The 21505-nt window shown below is 37.2% G+C and overlaps 1 protein-coding gene across 1 annotated transcript in view; it reads left to right on the forward strand.

Moving 5' to 3' along the window:
- LOC122811147 (vitamin D 25-hydroxylase) overlaps positions 1-21505 on the forward strand; it is a 167675-nt gene that overhangs the window by 127745 nt on the left and 18425 nt on the right. Inside the window, exon 4 of the mRNA XM_044082788.1 lies at positions 15933-16262. Within this exon, the coding sequence (XP_043938723.1) occupies positions 15933-16262 (330 nt within the window). The remainder of the gene's footprint in view (positions 1-15932; positions 16263-21505) is intronic.

The following is a 21505-nucleotide window of genomic DNA, read 5'->3' on the forward strand; positions in this document are numbered from 1 at the left end:
CACCAGGCATCTGTCTCAGTGAGGCCCTTCTATAGGATGTCCACATCATTTGGGGACTCGACTATGGCTCCTAGTTTGCAGTCATCTGCAAACTTCATTAGCTAAAAGCCTTCTGCGTTAGCCTGTACTTCAGAGAGGTAGATACCAAACAGGAGAGGTTGCAGGACTGAACCCTGTGGTACTCCACTTGTCACTGGTTTGATGTCAGATTTGGAGTCTGCAACTTTTACAGTGTGGGTTCTGTCAGTGAGCCAATTGGCAACCTATCTTGTGACATAGGGGTTTATACATAGTTTAGTGAGTTTAGCTATAATTCCAGAATGGGGCATGGTGGTGAAAGCCTTGGTGAGGTCAAGATAGGCTGTGTGAACCACCTTACCCTCCTCTACAGCTTTGGTGACTGCCTCAAAGAAGACAATCAAATTCAGGAGGCATGATCTGCCTTTCACAAACCCGAACCAGGTGGGGTCCAGAGTTTGGAGGTTACCAATGTCTTTGTTTATGAGTTCCAGTATGATACGTTCTATGGCCTTACAGATCAGGCTTGTCAGGCTAATAGGGTGATAGTTCCTGGGATCAGTGGTGGCTCCCCCTTTGTGGAGTGGGATAACTGTTGCTGTGCACCATTCAGTGGGCACAAAGTCTGATGTGAGACTATGATTGAACATAGTGCTTAGGTGGGGAGCCAATTCGTTCTGAAGTTCATGTAAAACACTACCTGGGATGTTGCCCGGTCCCATGGAATCTGTGTTTTTGGCTTTAGAGAGTGCAGCTTTTACCTGCATAGTTGTGATTACAGGGACTCTGCATTCTTCCTGTATAGATATTGGCCTTTTAGGGGGTGAAAGGGGGGGGTAAAGTTAGCACTGAACCTATCTGCCAGGATGCTGGCAATATCAGTTGGTTCTGTAATTTTCATGCCGCTGTGCTGTAACTCAGAGCAGAGCCGAGTGTTGCCATTGAGATACCTGACATAGCTATAGAATGCTTTGTGGTTGTCCCTAGAATCAGTGGCGATTTTATTTTCATAGTTAGCTTTGGAGGATCTTATAAGGGATCTCAGCTTCTTACTGAGACTGACCAGGGAACTCCTCCACTCATGGGATTTTACTCTCTTTTGCAACAGTTTCTTACTTCTGTTGTAGAGTTTGTTTATGGTAAAGGACCACCAGATTGGCTTCCTTTTTTTTGAGGATAGGGTCTTGGTTCTGTTTGGGATAGCATGATCCATGCACTCGTGTAAGTGCTTATAGATTGCATCTGTGTAGAATTCAACAGTCATAACTGTATTGTCCATCTGCATGAGTGTCATGAAGTTATACAGCAGTTTCTCTATTGGTACCATTGTACATAATCTATACATCCAAGAAGCTGATGTCCTCAGTTGAAAAGGTCATAGCAAATTTCAAAAAGCTAGTACTTGTGTTCAAATATACAATAAAAGCATCTAATTCAACCCTTGTTCCATGCCACACAAAAAAAATTATCAACAAAGCATTTATAACATTTTATATTCATTGAATAATCAATATCTCCATTATATATAAATTCCTGCTCCCATTTATCCAATACGAGATTCGCATACATGTTAGCAACAGTACACATTGTTACACCTGATGTTTGGTGATAAATCTTATTGTCAAAAACAAAATAATTATTTTCTAATATGCTCTCCAGTAATTCACATAAAGTTTCTATACGTCTACCCGTGATATGCCCATATTTAGTCAACACTTCTCTTATTGCATCTATACCATATCTATTAGGTATCACTGTAAAAAGTGACTGAATATCGAACACAACCATCCAAAACTCATTTTGCTGATTATTACAAAACCAATCATTTAAACTATGTAAAAAATTAGCAGTATCTTTTATGCAGGTAAGAACATACTGTAAATATTGTGCCAATACATTTTGTAAATATAAGGATAAGGGTTCTGTTATCCATCCCCTTCCAGAAATGATAGGTCTCATAGGAGGGTCTTCTAAGCATTTATGGACCTCGGGTAGACCATATAGTATAGGTATTTTGGGGCAGAAACAGTAAAGAAATGGAATCGGTTCATATCTATGTCATTCATTAACTGTAAGTCATAAATTGCCATATTAATGTGCAAAATACACTAATTTACTTCTTTACCAGTAACAACTTTAAAAGCATTAGTATCTGCCAGAAAAATACACATTTTCTCAAAATATTTAATCCTGTCCATTATAACCACAGTTCCACCTTTGTCCGCTTCTTTAATAACAATGTCCTTGTTTGAACTTAGTTTGCTTAATGATTCCAGTTCACTAAATGTTAAGTTCAAAAGTTTTCGAAACTGCCCCTTTTCATAAAGTTGCCTTATCTGTGACTCACATAAATCATGAAATGCAACAATCACCGGATGGCTGTTTGGTATGAATGTACTTTTCCATTTAAATGAATCTGAATTCTTATCCACACCCTATTTAAATATAAGTTTCAAATATAGGTCCCTTGTAAACAATTTTAAGTCAGTTAAAGCATCGCTTAAACTTTCCAACTTTGAAGGTATAAATTTAAGTCCCTTATTTAACAGCAAGAAATTTCCCACTGTTAATTGCAGTGTAGATAAATTAACAACATTGTTTTCAGTCACAGTATGTATTTCTGATGCATTTTGTGCAAAATTGAAGAACTTCTGCTTCTCCCTCATTTCCTTTGAATTGACTGACCTCTCGAGCGACCTCATTTCTTCATTATTACCTCTTCTGGTAATTTTAGGCATACAGGCAACTTGCCTTGTTGAAAAACCATTGCTGGACTTTTGGAGTTTTTCAACGGCTGCACGCATGTGGCTGATGATGTTGACACTTTACTGCTATTGGTGGATTTGTCATCATTAGCAATTGGATATACAGGAGCAGAGTTCATCTGATTACAATTCACCGGAATACTAATTAAAGGCACAGTAACATCAAGTGTGTCAAGATGTCTGTTAGGTCTCTTATGAAGATTAATTACTTTCGTATCACTGTTTTCAGGAGGCCATTTTGTTTTTGCCCAAGAAAAAATGTGACCACTATTATAATCATTCATGCCACGATTGTTACTTATGAATTAATGTTTTTTGGCCTTCTCAAGGCTCTTGTCGAGCCTAGATAATTTATCCAACAGTTTGTCATAGTCGGAAGTAAATCTATCGAATAGGGAAGACAAGGAAATAGTAACCTCTAATTCATTTATTTCCTTACATAGATCAGATTCAGTTTGCTGGAAACATGGGATATATGCAAATTACCCTTTAAGAATATCAGGTGTTTCAGCTAAATGGCAGTTCTGAATGTCCATGACTTTTTCTTTTACTTTTAAGTCTATTTATGGACAATTTCAGACCAATAAAGCCAAACCCTCTAGCTGTGGGCATGCATGTTTCTGTCTTCTTATGGCATCATCAGCACAGCATAAGAGGAATGTTTGACTTTTGGACACACAGGGTTGTTGTACCCAACTGATATCCATAAACATTAGGGTGTCTACAAAATATCCCATGTTGCCTCTGATACAGGAGGTTTAAGGTATCATACAGTGGAAAGTCTAGCTTTGCTAGATTTTTCTTTTTGTGTTTTTTAACCAATTGGTTTTCCTGTGTGGCCTTTTTACTCATTGTTTTAGTTTGTTAGTTGTCCATCACATCTCCAACCAGTATTATGGTTGGAAGTTTTCATTTGCAAATGTGGTTTCATCCTATATTTGTGATACAGAATTTGTAGCAGGACTTAATTTATGATCTGAAGAAGGCTACATTAGCCGAAAGTGCTTATCAGAATTGATTTAATTCCTGCTTTTTATTTTAATAGTTTTTTTTGTTTCATTTATTAAATTTGTGCTTTTAACAGTTGTGCTGTGGTGGTCTGCTGAAGGTCTTCCTCATAGTTGTCTTATCCTACTTAAGTTGTATCCCCTTCCATTACACTGACTGGGTAAGTAGGCCTTAAATTATCTTACTAAAGCTAACCATAAAATCAACCACATTTCCTATAGCACTGTAAAACTGCAACACTCCTTATACAAAAATGCATTGTTTCACATTAGGATGAGATGTATTTAGTTGACTGTTGTTACTAATCCCATTAGTTGATAAACTCTGGCTTACTTTTATATTCAGTAACACCTATATGTTAACTCCTCTGCAAATCTTCAGTTTATCTAATCCTAAGAATAATTCCACTCATCATAGGTGGTTACTAGGCTATTGACCTGGAGGTCATTTCATGCCTAGCCATTTCATCCCAGTGTAATACCATAGATACTCTAGTCAATACCCAGCATTGTATTTATTAATGACTGACCATTTCTGGGAGGGTTGTGGGTGATATCCCCAGTAAGAAATTTACTGTGCCCCATCCACCTGTCCAGGTTCCTTTTGAACAGTGTCATAGAGGTGCTCTGCTTCACATGAATTGGCAGCCTATTCCAAAGACATAGCAGCTGCTGAGAGACAAATCTGTCCCTGTCCAGCCAGTGGTCACCTGATTTAATGACTACTTTATTGCATTTCATATTGCTGAACAAAATGTTCATAACACTTTATTCCAAGATATCTATATTGAGTTAATTCCCCTTAACATCACAAATGTAATGGCTTTGCAGTAAATTGTTGCCCAGCCACACAGTCCCTTCATTTTACACTCTCTGCTGTCCCTACCAACAATACTAAAGACCGGCCCTTTTCCATCTCATGTGAACTGTTGCTTAATTCTGAAAAACTTTACTTTGTCTGTTTACTTCAGTGCCCAAATCTACAGTATATAGAAATTTACACAATAATTAAAATAAAAGGAAAGCTAACTCTGTAATGGCAAGTGACTGCAGATGTTTACATAAAAAAAATAAGTCAGGTAACATACAGCAACTCACAATCACTGGCCCTAGGATTAGAAAAGAATCCCTATCACTCATATAAACTGCCTACCACAGGTATGTCTGTTTACACAGTCAGGTAAAATGTGATTCAGAAACATGTTTAGCCACAATGAGCTTCATTATTGACTAATTTCTATATCTCTGAATTGACTGTAATTACTACCAGTATTAAACAGCATTTTTCATCATTAATTACCAGTGATAACACATACACCAAGATTGGGTAGGTACACATTTCATTCACTCTCCCAAATATATGCAGGGATTTATGCACATAAACACATGCATACATCCCACCCACACACAACACACACATTCATTCAACATGACACACACTCCCTGACAAGAAGGCACTCACAGGCATACTCGCCCATTCACCTATACACGCATAAATGTACAAGTACACCTACCTGCATCTATCACCTATCTAGCCACCCTCCCATGATGACCACCCTGGCATCTGTGCATGAGCACACACACACACACACACACACACACACACACACACACACACACACATGCAGTCAATGGACACCATGCATACCCCCTGTAGATATACACTCACACACACTCACACGCACACCCACACATGCAATCACTGGATGTGATTCAAACCGCTGTAGATATACACACACATTGTGATACACACACACACACACACACACACACACACACACACACACACACACACACACATGTGTGCATACACACACACACACACACACACTCATTGGACACCATGCATACCCCTGTAGATATGGAGACATACTGTGATACATACACACGCGAGCACACATAGACACGCAGTCATATACGCACAGATTGTGATAAACAAACACACAGACACACACGAGTAGTCATTGGACATGATTCAAACCCCCTGTAGATGCGCACACACACACACACATACACTGCCAAACTTCCCACTACTACTCTCCACTGAACTTCCCTAAACGCACCTGCAATATTGTCTCTCCCATTGTCAATAACGTGGACCACAGCATTTGATAATATTAATTACCATGGACCATTTCCAAGGAAGAGCACATGGCTAATATCCATTAGCTGTTCCCCGGAATGCCTCATTATGATGTAGTATCAGAAGTCTGATGAAGTTGTGTGTGACGTTTTTGTTTATTCTGTTACAGATTAAATCACTTATAAACTTTATATTTATTGTTTATAATATCACTTGACTTTTCAGTATAAAAGTCTGTTTTGTGTGTTTTTGTTCATTTAGGCTTTGGTGAAAGTTACATGACTCCAAAATAAAGGAAATAAATCAGAAAAGGCTCACCTCAATGGGTTGGCTGCTTATGTTAAGGCTCACCACTCACAGTAACCTTGTCTGAATCCCTAAGTGGGTCCATTTCAATCAATGCTTAAGGGCAATTAGGCAGTAAACATTGAAAGGAGGTAATAGATATAACTTTTACTGAATTCTGCGCATTCTTGGTCTGTACCCAGCTTAGAATTGGTTCAATACTCTCAACCTTCTGAATAGCTGAAAATACAATAGCAAATTCGTCACTGCTTCAAGAGTTGTCAGTCATGCCAGGCAATGGAGATAGCATTTTCTTGTATTTATGCTAAGCATTCAGTACGAATTATACTTTTTATGCGATCTCCATCTGTGTATACTTTATGACAAACAGCAAACCAGCAGCATCAGATAGTGAAATTCTTACAACACTTTGTAAATTTTTTTATTTTTTTAAATTACTTATTTACTACTGCCAGTCAAAGACACTGAAAATCTGTGGAAAGTTAACATGGTAGATGAACTGCTTTTGAATGTATATTGGATTATATCTTGTACAATTTATATACTTTTTCTGTTAAGCCAAACTGCCTATGGTTCACCAGCCCATCTCCTATAATTAAAGTTCTTTGGTGAAAATAAATTAGTTGCATGCTTCAGAAAGAACATTATATTACAATTTCAGGAGGAAAGACACAAACAGCTAGTTAAGATTGGCAAATTTAATAATTTTTTTTTAATTTAGTACTTTAGACTTTGACAGAATAGATGCCTTGCTGATGAATACCCCATTTATTTTATTTTATTTATTTATTTAACATTTGTTTACCGGGAAAGTCCGACTTGGAATGAGGCCAATTTTCAGCGGAGGCTCGGGGAGAAATAGTCCAGATGCATGCCTTTGTAATGCAGGAGGAAACAGGAGTACCCAGAGAAAACCTGCATGAATGAAGGGAGACATGCAGACTCTGCACAAAAGGCACTCCAGCCAAGAATCGAACCAGAGAACCTCTTGCTGTGAGGTGACAACGCTACTGCTGCACCACTGCACCGTCCTTTGATGAATTAATTTTGTTTCATGTGGTAGTGTTGAGCTATTTGCTAGGCAGTACAAACTAAAAGGTTAACTTTAGTCTGCATTAAGCAACAGGACAGTAGTACGTGTTCTTTAATGAAAGTGTACTCACTAAAGAAAAAAACCTCCATGCTACTGAATTCCTCCCTCATGTGAGTCCCACTGCTACTTAAATACAATGGAATCTAGGCTATTAATATTATCAAATGCTTTATGTTTGTCAGCTTTCCCAGTGGTGTCACAAAGAAAATATGTCTGCTTTAATAAGTTACATGAGAACATAGTCAATTAACACTTATGTACTTTGCATTAATATAATAGTCGAAAAACTACTTTTCCTTGAAATTATTCTAACACTTAAGCAATGATAATTATTGCTGGGTATGTGAGTTGTGCAGTACCTACCCATCAGTGATACAGCCATGGTGTAATGGTAATGGAAACCTGAGTGGTACAATGAAAGCACCCCTGAAAGGTCAGTGTTGTCTAAAAAATCTCCTTGATATGTACAACAGTAAATAAATCTTTTATGTAGAGGTACAAGGCCCACTGCATACCTCCGTAATTAAACATACTAACTTAATGATCACAAAACCATGGATAAAACAGCAACATCTGGAAAGAGTGAAAACATTTGCAGACGAGGTACTGATCCTCCTCTCTCATTTAACAAACAAGTATGACTATTGGGGAGGTGCAGCATCAGTGTTCTGGGAGTCACCCAATCACAACTCATTTGAATGCCATAACACACAGGGAAGCCTCATTTTCTAAATCTTCAATTTGCATTTATACCTTTGTTCTACAGTTATTCTTAAAGCAATCCATTCATGCATAAGACAAATCCCAGGGTATGCATCTGCATTGCAGATCCAGTAATGTAGGTGGTGTATCTCAGTATTTTTAAAGGAGCATTTAATAGCCAGAAGCCAAGAAAAACAACCCTGGACTAAAAGTTGTTCACATATTAATGTCAATGCTAATGGACACAGTATTGTAGAGAACTATCATTCATTCTGAACAAGAGACATTGCCACCACATATTTAATTAATTTAAATACTAAAAACTTTAAAAATTTCCTGTTTTTGTGCACGCTGTCATTTAAACAGCAATCATTCTAATTTTAATTAGATACTTCAAAATTAAACCAAAAAAGGGAATGTAGAAAAGTTATTCATTTTAAAACGTATCAATTGTCTGGATTTCAAACATTAACACAATTCATCTCGTGGCCTGTATTTCTACAAAATATTATATATTTATATAATATATATAAAATATGAAGCTTTTAATATTTTTCACATAATGGGTGAAAGCTTTACATCTTACTTCCAATATAAGTATGTGAGTAGGAAACATAGTGAGAGGGAAAGAAAAGCCTGAAGACTCTATCTGAATACCATACAAGGAAGTTAATAAAAGATTATGTACATCTGGCAAATGGTCAGTTTTTTGCAAAACATTCCTTGGGCAATATTGATTACCTTGAAACTAAGAAAACCAGAAGTAATATTTTACTGGCTTAATTCTGTTTCAGCACTGTGACTGAATTAGTTCTTTGATGCCCTTCCAAATCTGGTAATGTCTTCTCTTTAATAATTTCTGTAAATATTTACTCCACTGCAGGGATTCAGCTAAATGACTTTTGAATTTCTGACTTTTTGCCTGAATGTAACTATAAAGACTTAAAAAAAGTAAAATTACAAACTGTTAACTTTTATCTAGAACTTTTTTTTAAGAAAGTATATTCACAGGCTTCACTGAAATTGTCAAACAAACCTGAAGCAGAAATAAACAAATGCAAGGACTTGGACAAGCAACGGACAATTAGATTATCTTCCACTAGGCTGTCATACACTTAAGCAAGAATATAAAGTGAAATCATAGGTCTCAAAAACCTTTCCTTTATTCTATAAAAAGTAAAATAAAAAAAAGAGATTTAGACTTTCCTTGTCACAATGCATCACAAGAAACCTGATCTGTTGAGGATGTGATAGCTAATAGAATGACTTTTCCTACAGATTTATAGCTTTATCCATAGCTGTTTCTTGTAAAACAATAGATGGAACAGTATTAAAACTAGCCCACTAGGCAAACAAAAATCTCAAGTAAAAATGACAGGATGAAGACTACTGTCTAATTTTTATATATATATATATATATATATATATATATATATATATATATATATATATATATATATATGTTCATAGAGGATTACTGGACTAATGGCTCATGAGCCCTTTTACAACCCCAGCCATTATTACTTGAATTTTACCTGAAGTATGATCCCTAGGGGCTGGAGGATGGCTTAAGTTTGTGCCTATACCAGTGACTAGTTTACAGATTGCCCCTATCCAAAAGGGACACAGGTACTACTCCAGGTGTGAATTTATGATTCCCCACCGACCGATCCAAACTGTGTTTGAAAACTGCCAGGGAAAGACTCTGCTTAACATGAATAGGAAGCCTATTCCAGAGAAAGGGTCATTTCTGAGACACATATCTGCCTATGTTCTCAAGCATGTTTTCTTTGTGTCACAGACCAGGTTTAGATCCCTAGATCAGGTGATCATCATGCTGTTTCTCTTGTGAGATGTGCAACAGCTTCATCAAGGCTGGATTTGTGAGTGGCTTATAGGTCAGGCATATGTCACCCCTTAATAGTCGGTAGGAGACAGAGTAAAGGCATAGGGCTTTTAGTCTCTCTGCATAAGACATGTTGTTAACACCCTATATTTTATTTTTTGAGAAATCTTTGAGGTCACCTCAGCTGTTTTAAGTGCCTAGTCAAGTGCATGCCAAATGTTGCATTGTACTCGATTATTGGTCTGGTGAGGGCCAAGTACAGTAGGACTATAACTGTTGAATATGGATGCCATACCTTTACTTATAAGCTATGCCACATAGAAGGCCTTCCTCACCATTCTGGACACGACAGTCAAAGTTCAGGCTACTATCAATCTGTGTGCCTAAATCTCTCACCTCTAAGTCCACTCTTAGGAGTGTGCTATTAATGTTGTGATTTTTAGGGATAACTGACTTCCCAAAGGGTATGATAATGCATTTTTTTGTATTTAGCTTTAGGCCACAGCTCATTTGTCTGAGTCAGAACCTTCTGAAGGATATTCACATCACTGGGGGATTCCATGATTGGCCGCATCTTGCAGTCATCTGCAAACTTTGTCAACCAGAAGCCTTCTGTATTAGCCTGGACTTCAGAGTAATATATTTCAAACAGGAGTGGTCCTAGCACTGTGCCATGTGGCTCATCACTTTTAACTGGCCTTTTGCTGGATCTGGATTCACTCACTGAGCCATTTGGCTATCCATCTGGTTACATAGGGATTTATGCCCAGGTTTGTGAGTTTATTTGTAATACCTTAGTGGTGAATTGTGTCATATGCCTTGGCCAGGTCAAGGTAGACAGTGTGCACTGTTTTACCCACATCCATAGCCCTAGTGACTTTTTCAAAGAAGTCCACCAGATTTAGTAGATGACTTGTCCTTGACAGAGCTAAATTGGGTTGGGTCCAGTGTTTGGAGGTTTCCTATGTCATTCTTTATCAGGTCCATGATTATTCTTTCCATGGCCTTGCATATAAGACTGCTCAAATCTATGGGTCTGTAATTTCCTGGGTCAGTTGATGGTTCCCCTTTTATGCAGAGGGATGATTATTATTATCCTCCACTCCACTGGGACAAAGAAAGTCCAGAGGCTATGGGTAGATAGAGATGATAGTGGGCCTGATAGGTCCTGTTTCAAGTTATTTAAGAGGCATCCTGGTATACTGTTAGGATGACCTGTTCTTTGATGATAACTGCTGGAGGAATGTTGGATTGTATTTCTTTGGGAGTTGATGGTGAGGTGAAATTTGAGTTGAATTTAAAAGCCAGTAGATTTGCTATATCTTCTAGATTAGTTAGGTGATGCAGTCTACAACCAATTCCAAACATTATCGGAGTGTTGCCCTTAAGATTAATACATAACTGAAAATGCCTTATGGTTATCCCAGGCTTGTGAAGCTATTTTTGCCTCAATATTTGCTTTTGAAGACTTGAGTAGTTCTCTGATTTGCTTGTTTAGACTGAGAGACTTTTTGCTCTGTTGCGCATATTCTGTCTTACTTCTCAACAGGATTTTCTTTTCTTTGTTGTACAACCAATTAATACTAGGGTGTACCATGGTGGCTTGTTTTTGCAGTTTGACCTAGGCTTATTTTGATCTGGTACTGCCATTTCGATGCAGTTGTTCATATGGTTGTACAGGGCTTTTGTGTACACCTTCACATAGGCTTCTGTGTTTTCTGAGTTTGGGGAATCTTTGAAATTTGCTGTGCTGTCACTTAATAGGAGGTAGCTTGCCAGAGAAAAGCTCATAAAGTTTTTAAGGTTAGGTGTGGGGTCTAGTTTTACCTTTAGATCAGTTCACAGAGTTGTCTCACTTGAAATAACCAGCAGGACATCACACTGGGGGAGGGGGGTGCAGTGCTGTCCCATATTTGTGAGTACCAGGTCCGGGATACCTGTACCCCTAGTGGGAGTGCAGACTAGATACTCCAGGGTGTTTGCATTAACAAAGTCTAAAAATCTTTGGGGCGCTACATGTTAGTGGTCATGTGTATTTCCCTTTTAATGGAGGGGTAGGTAGTTAAAATCACCCATGAATATGGTATTGGACTGAATGGTGAGTGATTCAAATAACTTCAGATATGATGTATGGATTTCCTGGTTCGTGGTCGGGGACCTGTATCTAGCAAGAATATGGTAATGAATTTTTCCCATGATTAGTTGCAGATGAAGTAGTTTAAGCATGTCATATTGTTTGACCAGTCTTTCACAATGTAATAAACACAAGCAGTGCAACTGCAAAATACTTAGTTTTATATACAGTGTGTGTGTGTGTGTGTGTGTGTGTGTGTGTGTGTGTTTAGAATATATGGAGTCTGATGTGTGATATCTGAAATCTCTTGTACTAAAGGTTGAAGGAAAGGAATTTTGTATTAAGTGACAAATTTGCAGAAAAGCAGGTTTAAAAGTTTTAATGTGTTTGCAGAGCAGTAGTTTTATATACTATGGCTCTATGTAGATAATCTGAAAAAAAAAGAGGGTGGGATGTGACTCCGCAAGGAACTGATCAGCTCCTTATCTGCTGTAACAGATGTGATCACTAGGTTAATTCCCCTTGTAGATTTCAGATATAAGGATCTGGCAGTGCAGAAGTGTAACCAACACTGCCCTGCTTCTTTCCCAAAGGCAAAGCACCCAAATGCAGTGCCCTGAAGGATGACCTGCTTAATTGAGTAAACTTGTAACATTCTGATTCAAAAGACCCACCGAGTGGGAGCTTCTATCTGGTCTGGCTAATTTAATAAGCAGAGAGCTTTAGAAAAATGTACATCAAATATGTATAAAGCTCATCTTACTGAGGTGAGAAATTAGTTGTGTTTTTTTCCTTCTGCCCATAGAATGCATAATGTTCTATGAATAAAAAAAATACATTCTGTTTTTGGATTTTTCAGTTAATATGGCTAGTTGCATGGTTCTGTGTCAATTTCTATAAAATAAACAGTAGTCTTTATGTTTCCTGTGGCCTTGGGTTCATTATTTTAGTTTAAAAAAGACTACCTATTGAACTGGCACACGTGCTGCATGTATGTAATATATGTATGTAATGTATGTATTTATTGACATTTGATTACTAGGAAAGTCCACCTGGGTAGAATTCCATTTTCAGCGGAGGCCCAGGGAGAAAAGTTCTAAATTATTAAAAAGTATTTTTTAAGGACAATAATTTTACAGTCTTCAAAAATAAAACAAATACATCAACAGTTTAAATAATTATAACAAATAAGACGTAATCTAAAAACATTGGTTAAACAAGTCATTTGACATTCATTTAATATTTAGAGAAATTTTAGACACTTTGTAGAGAAATTAAAGGTAAGTTAGTCTAATACAAACAGGAACTGCGATATGAAGTGAAGGAAAAACAAGCTTATTATGGTGTATTTAGAGAGAAAGTCAGGAAAAAATTAGCAGTAGGAAGTAAGTGAAGAAGGGAGAGTAAGGAGGTATACGGAATGAAAAGATACTTGTACAAATTTAGGGATCTAGTTTATCCTGGTTTTGAACAAGAACAGAGTCAGATTTTAGCTAGGAAGTCTTTCAGAGAGGTTTTGGAAGACATAACGGAGGGTATAGACCTGATGGATACAGATAAGGAGTTCCAGGCCTTAGCAACCTTGTACGAGAACAAACAATGCCCAGCAGATTTGCTAAGTTTGTAGACAAACAGGAGTTTTTGATCACTGAATCACAATGACTGACTGGGAACATACCTTTACCTATTCTGTGCTGTGTTTTCTATAGGTATAATTCAAGCCCACCTTAAGTGGGAAAATGCAGCCCAAATATGTCAGGTTTTTTTATGCAGTAATATATCAAGCAAGTACTGCTTCATGACATTGCTATTAATGTAAACAAAGATGGTAACAATGAGTACAGTGATTATTACAATGAACTTAGCTTTTCTCAGATTCATAGATTACAAGATAACTTAAGGGAAGAGAAGCCCAAGAGGAATTTTAAGTGACCTAGAAACTGAACAAGGCTGCCTGTGTAATTACTGTTTTACCAGCCATCATTTTAATTATAATAACAAAGGATACAATAATACAAGAAAATAAGTAAAAAGAAAGCATTGGGTATGCTTATTTGTTTAAAGTAAGCATTCATTTTAAGCACTATACATTCCTGAGTACTATACTGGGCATAAAAAGCAAGTATGCAGTGTAGAATATAATGTAATATTATTCTATTGTCTTGATTATGCATAAAGAACAATACACAAGCCAAAGGATATTGAATAATAATCATTAATACTGGACTTTGTAGAGTAGGGTTTGTGTGCCACAGAGTGGCAATGTACATTAACAATACAGCAAAAGTTACAACAAGGCCTTGCCCCATTGTGCTCCAACAGCATCCCAAATGCCTAACCTCTATGAAAAAAAAGAACTCACTGCCATCAAATACAATTCACAACACCAGCGCTACTGCAGTTCCATCTGATGGCATAACAGTGCTGCACTTGTCAGGGGAGCAATCCACCTTCCCTATCAGCATAGTCTTTGGCATACAGTGCTGGGCAACACACCAGCATGAAAAAAAAGCACACCTCAGTTGTGGCAAAAAAATTTACTATTGTCAATGACATCCCCTATGACACATGCAAACCTGCTACTTCACACAAACCTGACCCATCACCACACAGTGAATCTGCTGAACTCCCACCAATGGGAGCATGCATAACAATGGATCACTTCCTTACCATTACATATGAATACATTCTAGTCTGCCATCATAACTGACTGCAGATTCTTTATGAATTATAGTCACAGTCAGGATGGAGGACCACATTGCACAGATGTAAGGCAGATAGATAGCCTTGCCAAGTAACTACGCTGTCTTACTAATTAGCTGCACATACGTTACTTGGTCTGGTGTACTGTAAAAAGGTAATCTACTTACTTTGATATGCCAAGTAGTACTGTCAGGTAATAAAGCACTGAAGGACACCTAGAGCAAAGTAATGCCTGGTATGTTTAGAGCTCCTGTCTGCTATTCAGAAAAATTGGACAACCTGTTTACTCCCAAGGAAGAATGCGGTTCATGTTTATGAATCATGGTACTCCCCAGTCTTGAACCAAATATAGGGTACAACACATTGTCATACACCTCACCCTATGTTCATAAATCAGTAAGCAAATATGCTTATTTTAGCCATCAATTCTGCCAGCTAGCAATGCTCACATTCACACATATATAATAAAAGCATTTAAGAAATACAGACCATATGCAGGTCAGGCTTGCTTTCTATTGTTTAATATGCAGTAGAAAGAGGATTTAAAGAAGCCTGAATGTTATTAATAGGTAAAAAAAAAAAGATTTTTTTTTTGCATGTTAGTCCTTGAAGTCAGATATACTTTATAATATTCCTCAACAGCTTTACATGTTTTGTGGCACGTGTGTGTGTAGGTAGATATGTGCAATAAATTAATTTAGAATTTCTAGTTTGTTTTTTTTTTTACCTGCTTCCTATAGTTTTCCCATACATATGTGGTAGTTTGTATTAGAGGGCATCTACTGTTTTAAATTCAGCTGTGCTCAGACTTAACACTTCTTCAGTAAACTGTAAAGATGATCATGTTTGCTGCTGCACTATGAACTCATTGTCTCCCAAAATCGAATGATTACATCCTGGGCTGTATAGGGCAACCCACAAGTTCGTTACATGAGGAAATACACATATAATGTATGCAGCTTTAACAGGGTCAGTTAAGGGTTTCATTAGAAATGGCAGAGTTAACATCTTTTGATAAATATTAAGCATAACAGATAACAGGCAAAGATAACCTGAATACAGAGGGAGATACTGAGCGCCTTTAAGTATAGAAATAAATGTTATCGATAGTAAATATATGATCATTTCTAAATAAGCTGTTTCCTGCACTGTCACCCTGTACCTTTCTTTAGTTAAAAAATAGAGTTTGGTGTAAAAACCTTTCAGCTTTTATTTTATGACAAAAAATACAGACATTTTTATAGACAATAAATAGTAATATATATCAGGCAAAATTAACTTGATGGTACGTTTGTATATTTAAATCATTACTGAGATACATTTTTCTTTCCACAGAAAAAGTACAAAAAGAAATTGATTCTGTTGTTGGCCCAAACAATGTACCTTCTCTTGAAAATAAGCCTAGAATGTCCTACACAGAAGCTGTCATCCATGAAGTGCTGCGGATATGCAATATAGCTCCACTAGGAATTTTCCATGCCACATATAAGGATACAGTAGTGAGAGGATATTCTATTCCTCAAGGAACAACTGTAATTACAAATCTTTACTCTGTGCACTTTGATGAGAAATACTGGAAAAGTCCTGAACTATTTTATCCAGAGAGATTTTTGGACAGTGGTGGACAATTTGTTAAGAAAGAAGGCTTTGTACCCTTTTCCTTAGGTAAGGTAATCCAGACTTGTTTGTATACACTGCATGTATACTCTCTGAAACCATTTTTCTTTTTTCACAGAAATGCTGCTATATTATTAACAATTTTATATTGTTTGCAAAGCACTAATGTAAAAACATAGTATAATTGCACTTCAGACCTGTTGGGCTAGATTTCTAAAATATTTATTCTCACAGTAGGACTGAGCAAATTCTGTCCAGTGTTACAGCCATGATTTTGTAAGAAGGCTTATACACTTTTTAACATGGCCTGTGCAAATGATTAAAAATGCTAATCTTCAAGAAGCATACCTCTTCTCAACCTTTTAGCTCAAGAAATCTGGACAAAGCCAAAAACAATGGGGGGGGGGGGAGCAAAGGGCCAAAAATAGGGACACATTTTAAATACTGCTCTTATAAACCTACGATGATAGAATAAAAGCTCTTGGACTATCATGCCTTTTCTGAAGGATATGAAGTCTGAAACTCAAATCTTAATCAATATTTAATGACTTCCATCCTCAGTGTTTTGACAAAGAACCACCCATTTTATGAAGACCAAAACAAAAATATCTGGCAAAAATCTGGACATTCTGTAAAAATCTGGATAGCTGAGACATGTAAAAGAACGGTGTCTATTTTTACATCTGATTCCATAGCAGTGTAATGCTGTAAACTCAAAAGCAAGTATAAATTGGTGAAACACATCAGTCCACCCAGCAGAAGCCACCCCTGCAAATATACAAAATAGTGCCCAAAATAATAACGTAGACCCAAATCAAGATAGGTTGCATCCAGAATACAATGTGTCTTGATTGCCTAACATGTAATGTTTCTGTTAAAGAGTAACTTTCTATGCACTAGACATCTGTATATCTGGGGCTATGGCTAGATAGTACCTCCAGGTTAGCAAGAAAGATCTATCACATCAGAAGACTAGGTCAGACTTTGTAGCAGCAGTGTCTCTCTAGGGCTACTTATACCAAGGGGCTTTGCATCTATTTATCCGATAACACATTTGCATATTGGGTAGTCAAAATGCTGTGGTGTCAGGCCATCTGATATGATTAGTAGCTTTCCAAGTACCTCCCCAACATTGCCATATGCAGGTGTAAACCTCTGTTTCTCAGTGTTCAAATGCATATGTAGAAAGCAACACGTATTTTTCATATACTATGATGCATAACAAACACTGACTGATCTGCTTCCAGATTTCTATTCTCCAGTATACCCACACATATTCTACACTTACAGGAGAGGTGCTCCATTTTGATATATCCCTTTCTCTGTCTGTTGAGGGTGCAGCTGTAAAATTTGGGACAGTGATTACATGTCCAAAATGCATTTTTTATGTTTTATTTGACTGGTGTGTGTGTGTGTATATATATATATACATATATATACACACATTATATATATATATAATTTTATGTGCATGTATTTATTTATATGGGACTCCCTGAATGTAGTCAACAGCTGCTTGACAGACTATAGTTGACTGACATATGCAAACAACTGACAGGTATGCTAGATCAACAATCTGTGGGTGGAAAGAAACATATTCCCTTTCCCCAGATATTGTGACAGACAGACAGACACACACACACACACACTGATACACACACACACACACACACACACACACACACACACACACACACACACACACACACACACACACACACACACACACACACACACACACACACACACACACACCTCTGTCCTCAATAACCTGTCCTTCTCTCAATCAGTCACCAACTGGTTTCAGAGTTACCTGTCTGACCGCCAACAATCCATTGTATGGCAGAATGACATATCTCCCCAACTACCTGTCTCTACAGGGGTTCCCCAAGGATCCATCCTTGGACCCCTACTCTTCTCTATTTTCACCAATAATCTAGCCTTTGCCACCAAACATGGCACCCTCATACAATACGCAGATGACTCAACCATCATCTGCTCAGCCCAGTCCCTACCCAAACTGCAAAAAGTTACACAGGAAGCCTTTTCCTCTGTTGAAACTTGGTTATCCAATGCCCAATTAATACTCAACCCAAACAAAACTAAACTACTCATCTTCCAACCCATCAAACATACTCAAAACAACTCTCACTTTAACATCACAGCAAAAGACAACACCACTATACACCCAACAGAACACACCAAATTGCTAGGAGTGGAAATAGACAATAAACTAAAATTTGACATTCACATATCCATGACCATAAAAAAGTCCACAAAAAACTAGGAGTGTTATACAGAAATAAGCAACTTCTCACCAAAGCAGCAAGGATTTCAGTAGCAAATCCCCACCTTATCTCCACCCTACATTATGCCTTTCCAATATATACCAACCTAAGGCAATGCGATCTAAACAAGCTGGAGACCTGCTACAACAAAATTGCCAAATTTGCCACAGGGGCATCCTACCATAGTCACCACTGTCTCTCACTTGCTGAACTGGGCTGGCTTGAACTCCCTCACCTCCTTTAATGGTATCAACTCTCACTCACCCATAAACTAGTAAACCATCCACTAAATGCCCCATCCCTCCAGAATCTACTCCAACCCTATTGCACTACCAGACCACTAAGATCCAGCAACAAAAATCACTTGCATATCACTAAGGCCAATAACTCTGCTGGTGAAGCACTATTCTCTTGCACCATAGCCAAATTATGGAACTCCTTCCCACCCACAATTACCTCCGTACCATCATGCACCCGCTTCAAAACTTTACTAAAAGCACACCTAAAAACATTCTGGCTATGCCCTTCAGAAACTCAAACTTCATATGGTCAAGACCATATGTTTGACTTTCCAAAAACTCAAATGAAACAAAACAACCAAAATTGACACCTCCCCAAACCCCTGCAAATTATATCGACCAGCTCCAAAAAAGGGTAAATTCCCTGATCCCTACCACACTACATTCTCCATACAAATGCTTCGGGTTTTCAGACAATCGAACATATGGTATCGACAATATGAGGTTTGAGTTTCCAAAAACTTGATCATCTGACAAAAACATATATATTTATATATGTATACAAAGACAACTAAGAATACACAAATCCAAACATGGGGACTGGACCAATAGGAAGAATAAATGGAAAGCATGGTGGTGTAAATGAAATATTTTAGTCCACTATAAGATGTTTTTAAACATATAGCATGTGAAACTATTACGTAATTTATCTTCAGTATAAATAGTTGGTTTCCATTACCTAAGAAGATGAAGACTATAGCACTTATATTTCAGTGATGTGGACATCTCAGAGAAGCAGAGAAAGCAAATAATTCTAATGTAAACATCATTTGACATATAGGTCATAAAAAATCTGTGCAACTTTGTAGAGGTTCAGGTAGGCAGAATAATGTTTGCGATACATTCCCCTTATTTAATCAACATGACTGCCTCAATCTGTAACACAGGTAACATGCCACAGGGGCTCATTTCAGTAGCATGGCTAGTACATATGGCAACACTCGATGATTACACATAATCACTGTTTTTAGTCAGAATCTACAGCTCAGCATGCCTTTCATTTCACATGGTTGCCTGCAGAAAGGAGGTGCTGCCTGAGGGAAGGTGCTGGCAAAGCAAGAATGATCATAAGACACAATGGCCTTGGAATATCTATAAATCAATTAATATCTAGGGTGCAGGTAAAGAGAAAATATGAAACCCCATTCCCAATACGGTGTTGCCCTTTATAAAAGAACACCATGAACCTTAAAGGCATATGATTAACCTATAACTAGGAATTGTCCCTATTCTTCCTCATACTATTACACATCACCAACTGTATCCTGCTAAAGCCATTAGACTCTTAACACTTATGCAATAATAATTATAGTCTACCATTTTCTAAATCATACTGTTTCCCAACAGGTATGACCGTCTGGATTTTTAAGTTAGTTACGTAGGTTAAAACTTTCAAAAGGTCATGCAGCTTTGGTTATTTAAACTTTTGATAAATACTGCTTTCATGTACCGCACAGTCCTTGTGTGATTGTTTTTTAGTGGTGGTTCCTGGGGTATCAGCACTACTTAAATATTATTTTATACAAAAGGATTCTGAGGCAGTGGTGAGATACATTTTATACAATGAATTCATTTGTTTTGCATATCAAGCTAGCAGAATTATTATTATATCTTCGGGAATACCTCATATATGTAGGCAGCAGGTTATTTTGTATAAATAGAATACCAGAAAGTGTTTTTTTTCTCAGTATTACAATAATAAATACCCAATAATTGTTCTTTGTGAATGGGACAGAGAATAGCTCTTGCTTGAGAACTATCTACATATAATTAATGTAGAAGTACGGAGGGGTTATATTGTTCATTGTCCTTTTAATAGAGATATCAGAAACATGCTAATCACTTCACATATCATCTCACTGGCAATGAATTAAAGCTGCTATTATTCCAACTGTTTCATCATGAACACTTTTAATACATTTATTCCTCTAAGAGCATTCGAAAATGTGTAATAGTCCTGTGACATCAGGTTATGGAATGCTGTATTTCTAATACAAATGTTACATAGAAATATTGATAATTACATAAAAATATTAATAGCACAACACTGCTGGATGTTTACACTAATTACTTAACTGCACACAGCATTTCAGTCATGTGCCATGCATACATAAATACTGCAGCCTCTAAAAAGGGACAGTTTTGACAATTTGTGGTATGCAAACTGGTTTGACATATAAATAAAAACATGAACATTGTGAATTTAGACATCACTGTCTGGAAATATGAAACTCTTTAGAATTCATGCATTTTCATATAGGCAGCCATAAATGTACAGTAGACTCCCTCTTATCCGCTCTCACTGAGACCAGACCTTAGGCTGGATAAACAAATGGCTGGTTAATCCAAGGAAGCATACAAAATAGCATTTATATGTTGTAAATCAGATTAAAAATGATGTATATATGTTATATTGATTACCAGTGCTCTTATTTAACTTTACTTTCTGGATGAAGTAATACATTGTCTCTTAGTACAGTGCACTGTACTTTTTCCTAGAATTGACAATGCAAATTTGATTCATGGAGAAAATCTTGAAGAAGTAAGGTTGGTTAAAGAGGATTCCAGTTAAAGGGAGACTGGATACGAGGGAGTATACTGTAGCTAGAAAAACTGGATGAGTGTTTTCTTTTTTTTTTTTATTAGCAGTGAACATTTACACATACAAATACACATAACCATAAATATATAAAGGTGACTGATT

This window comes from Protopterus annectens, chromosome 9.part0 (genome assembly GCF_019279795.1).
Source record: "Protopterus annectens isolate FY-2018-M chromosome 9.part0, PAN1.0, whole genome shotgun sequence".
In the NCBI taxonomy this organism is placed as follows: domain Eukaryota; kingdom Metazoa; phylum Chordata; order Ceratodontiformes; family Protopteridae; genus Protopterus; species Protopterus annectens.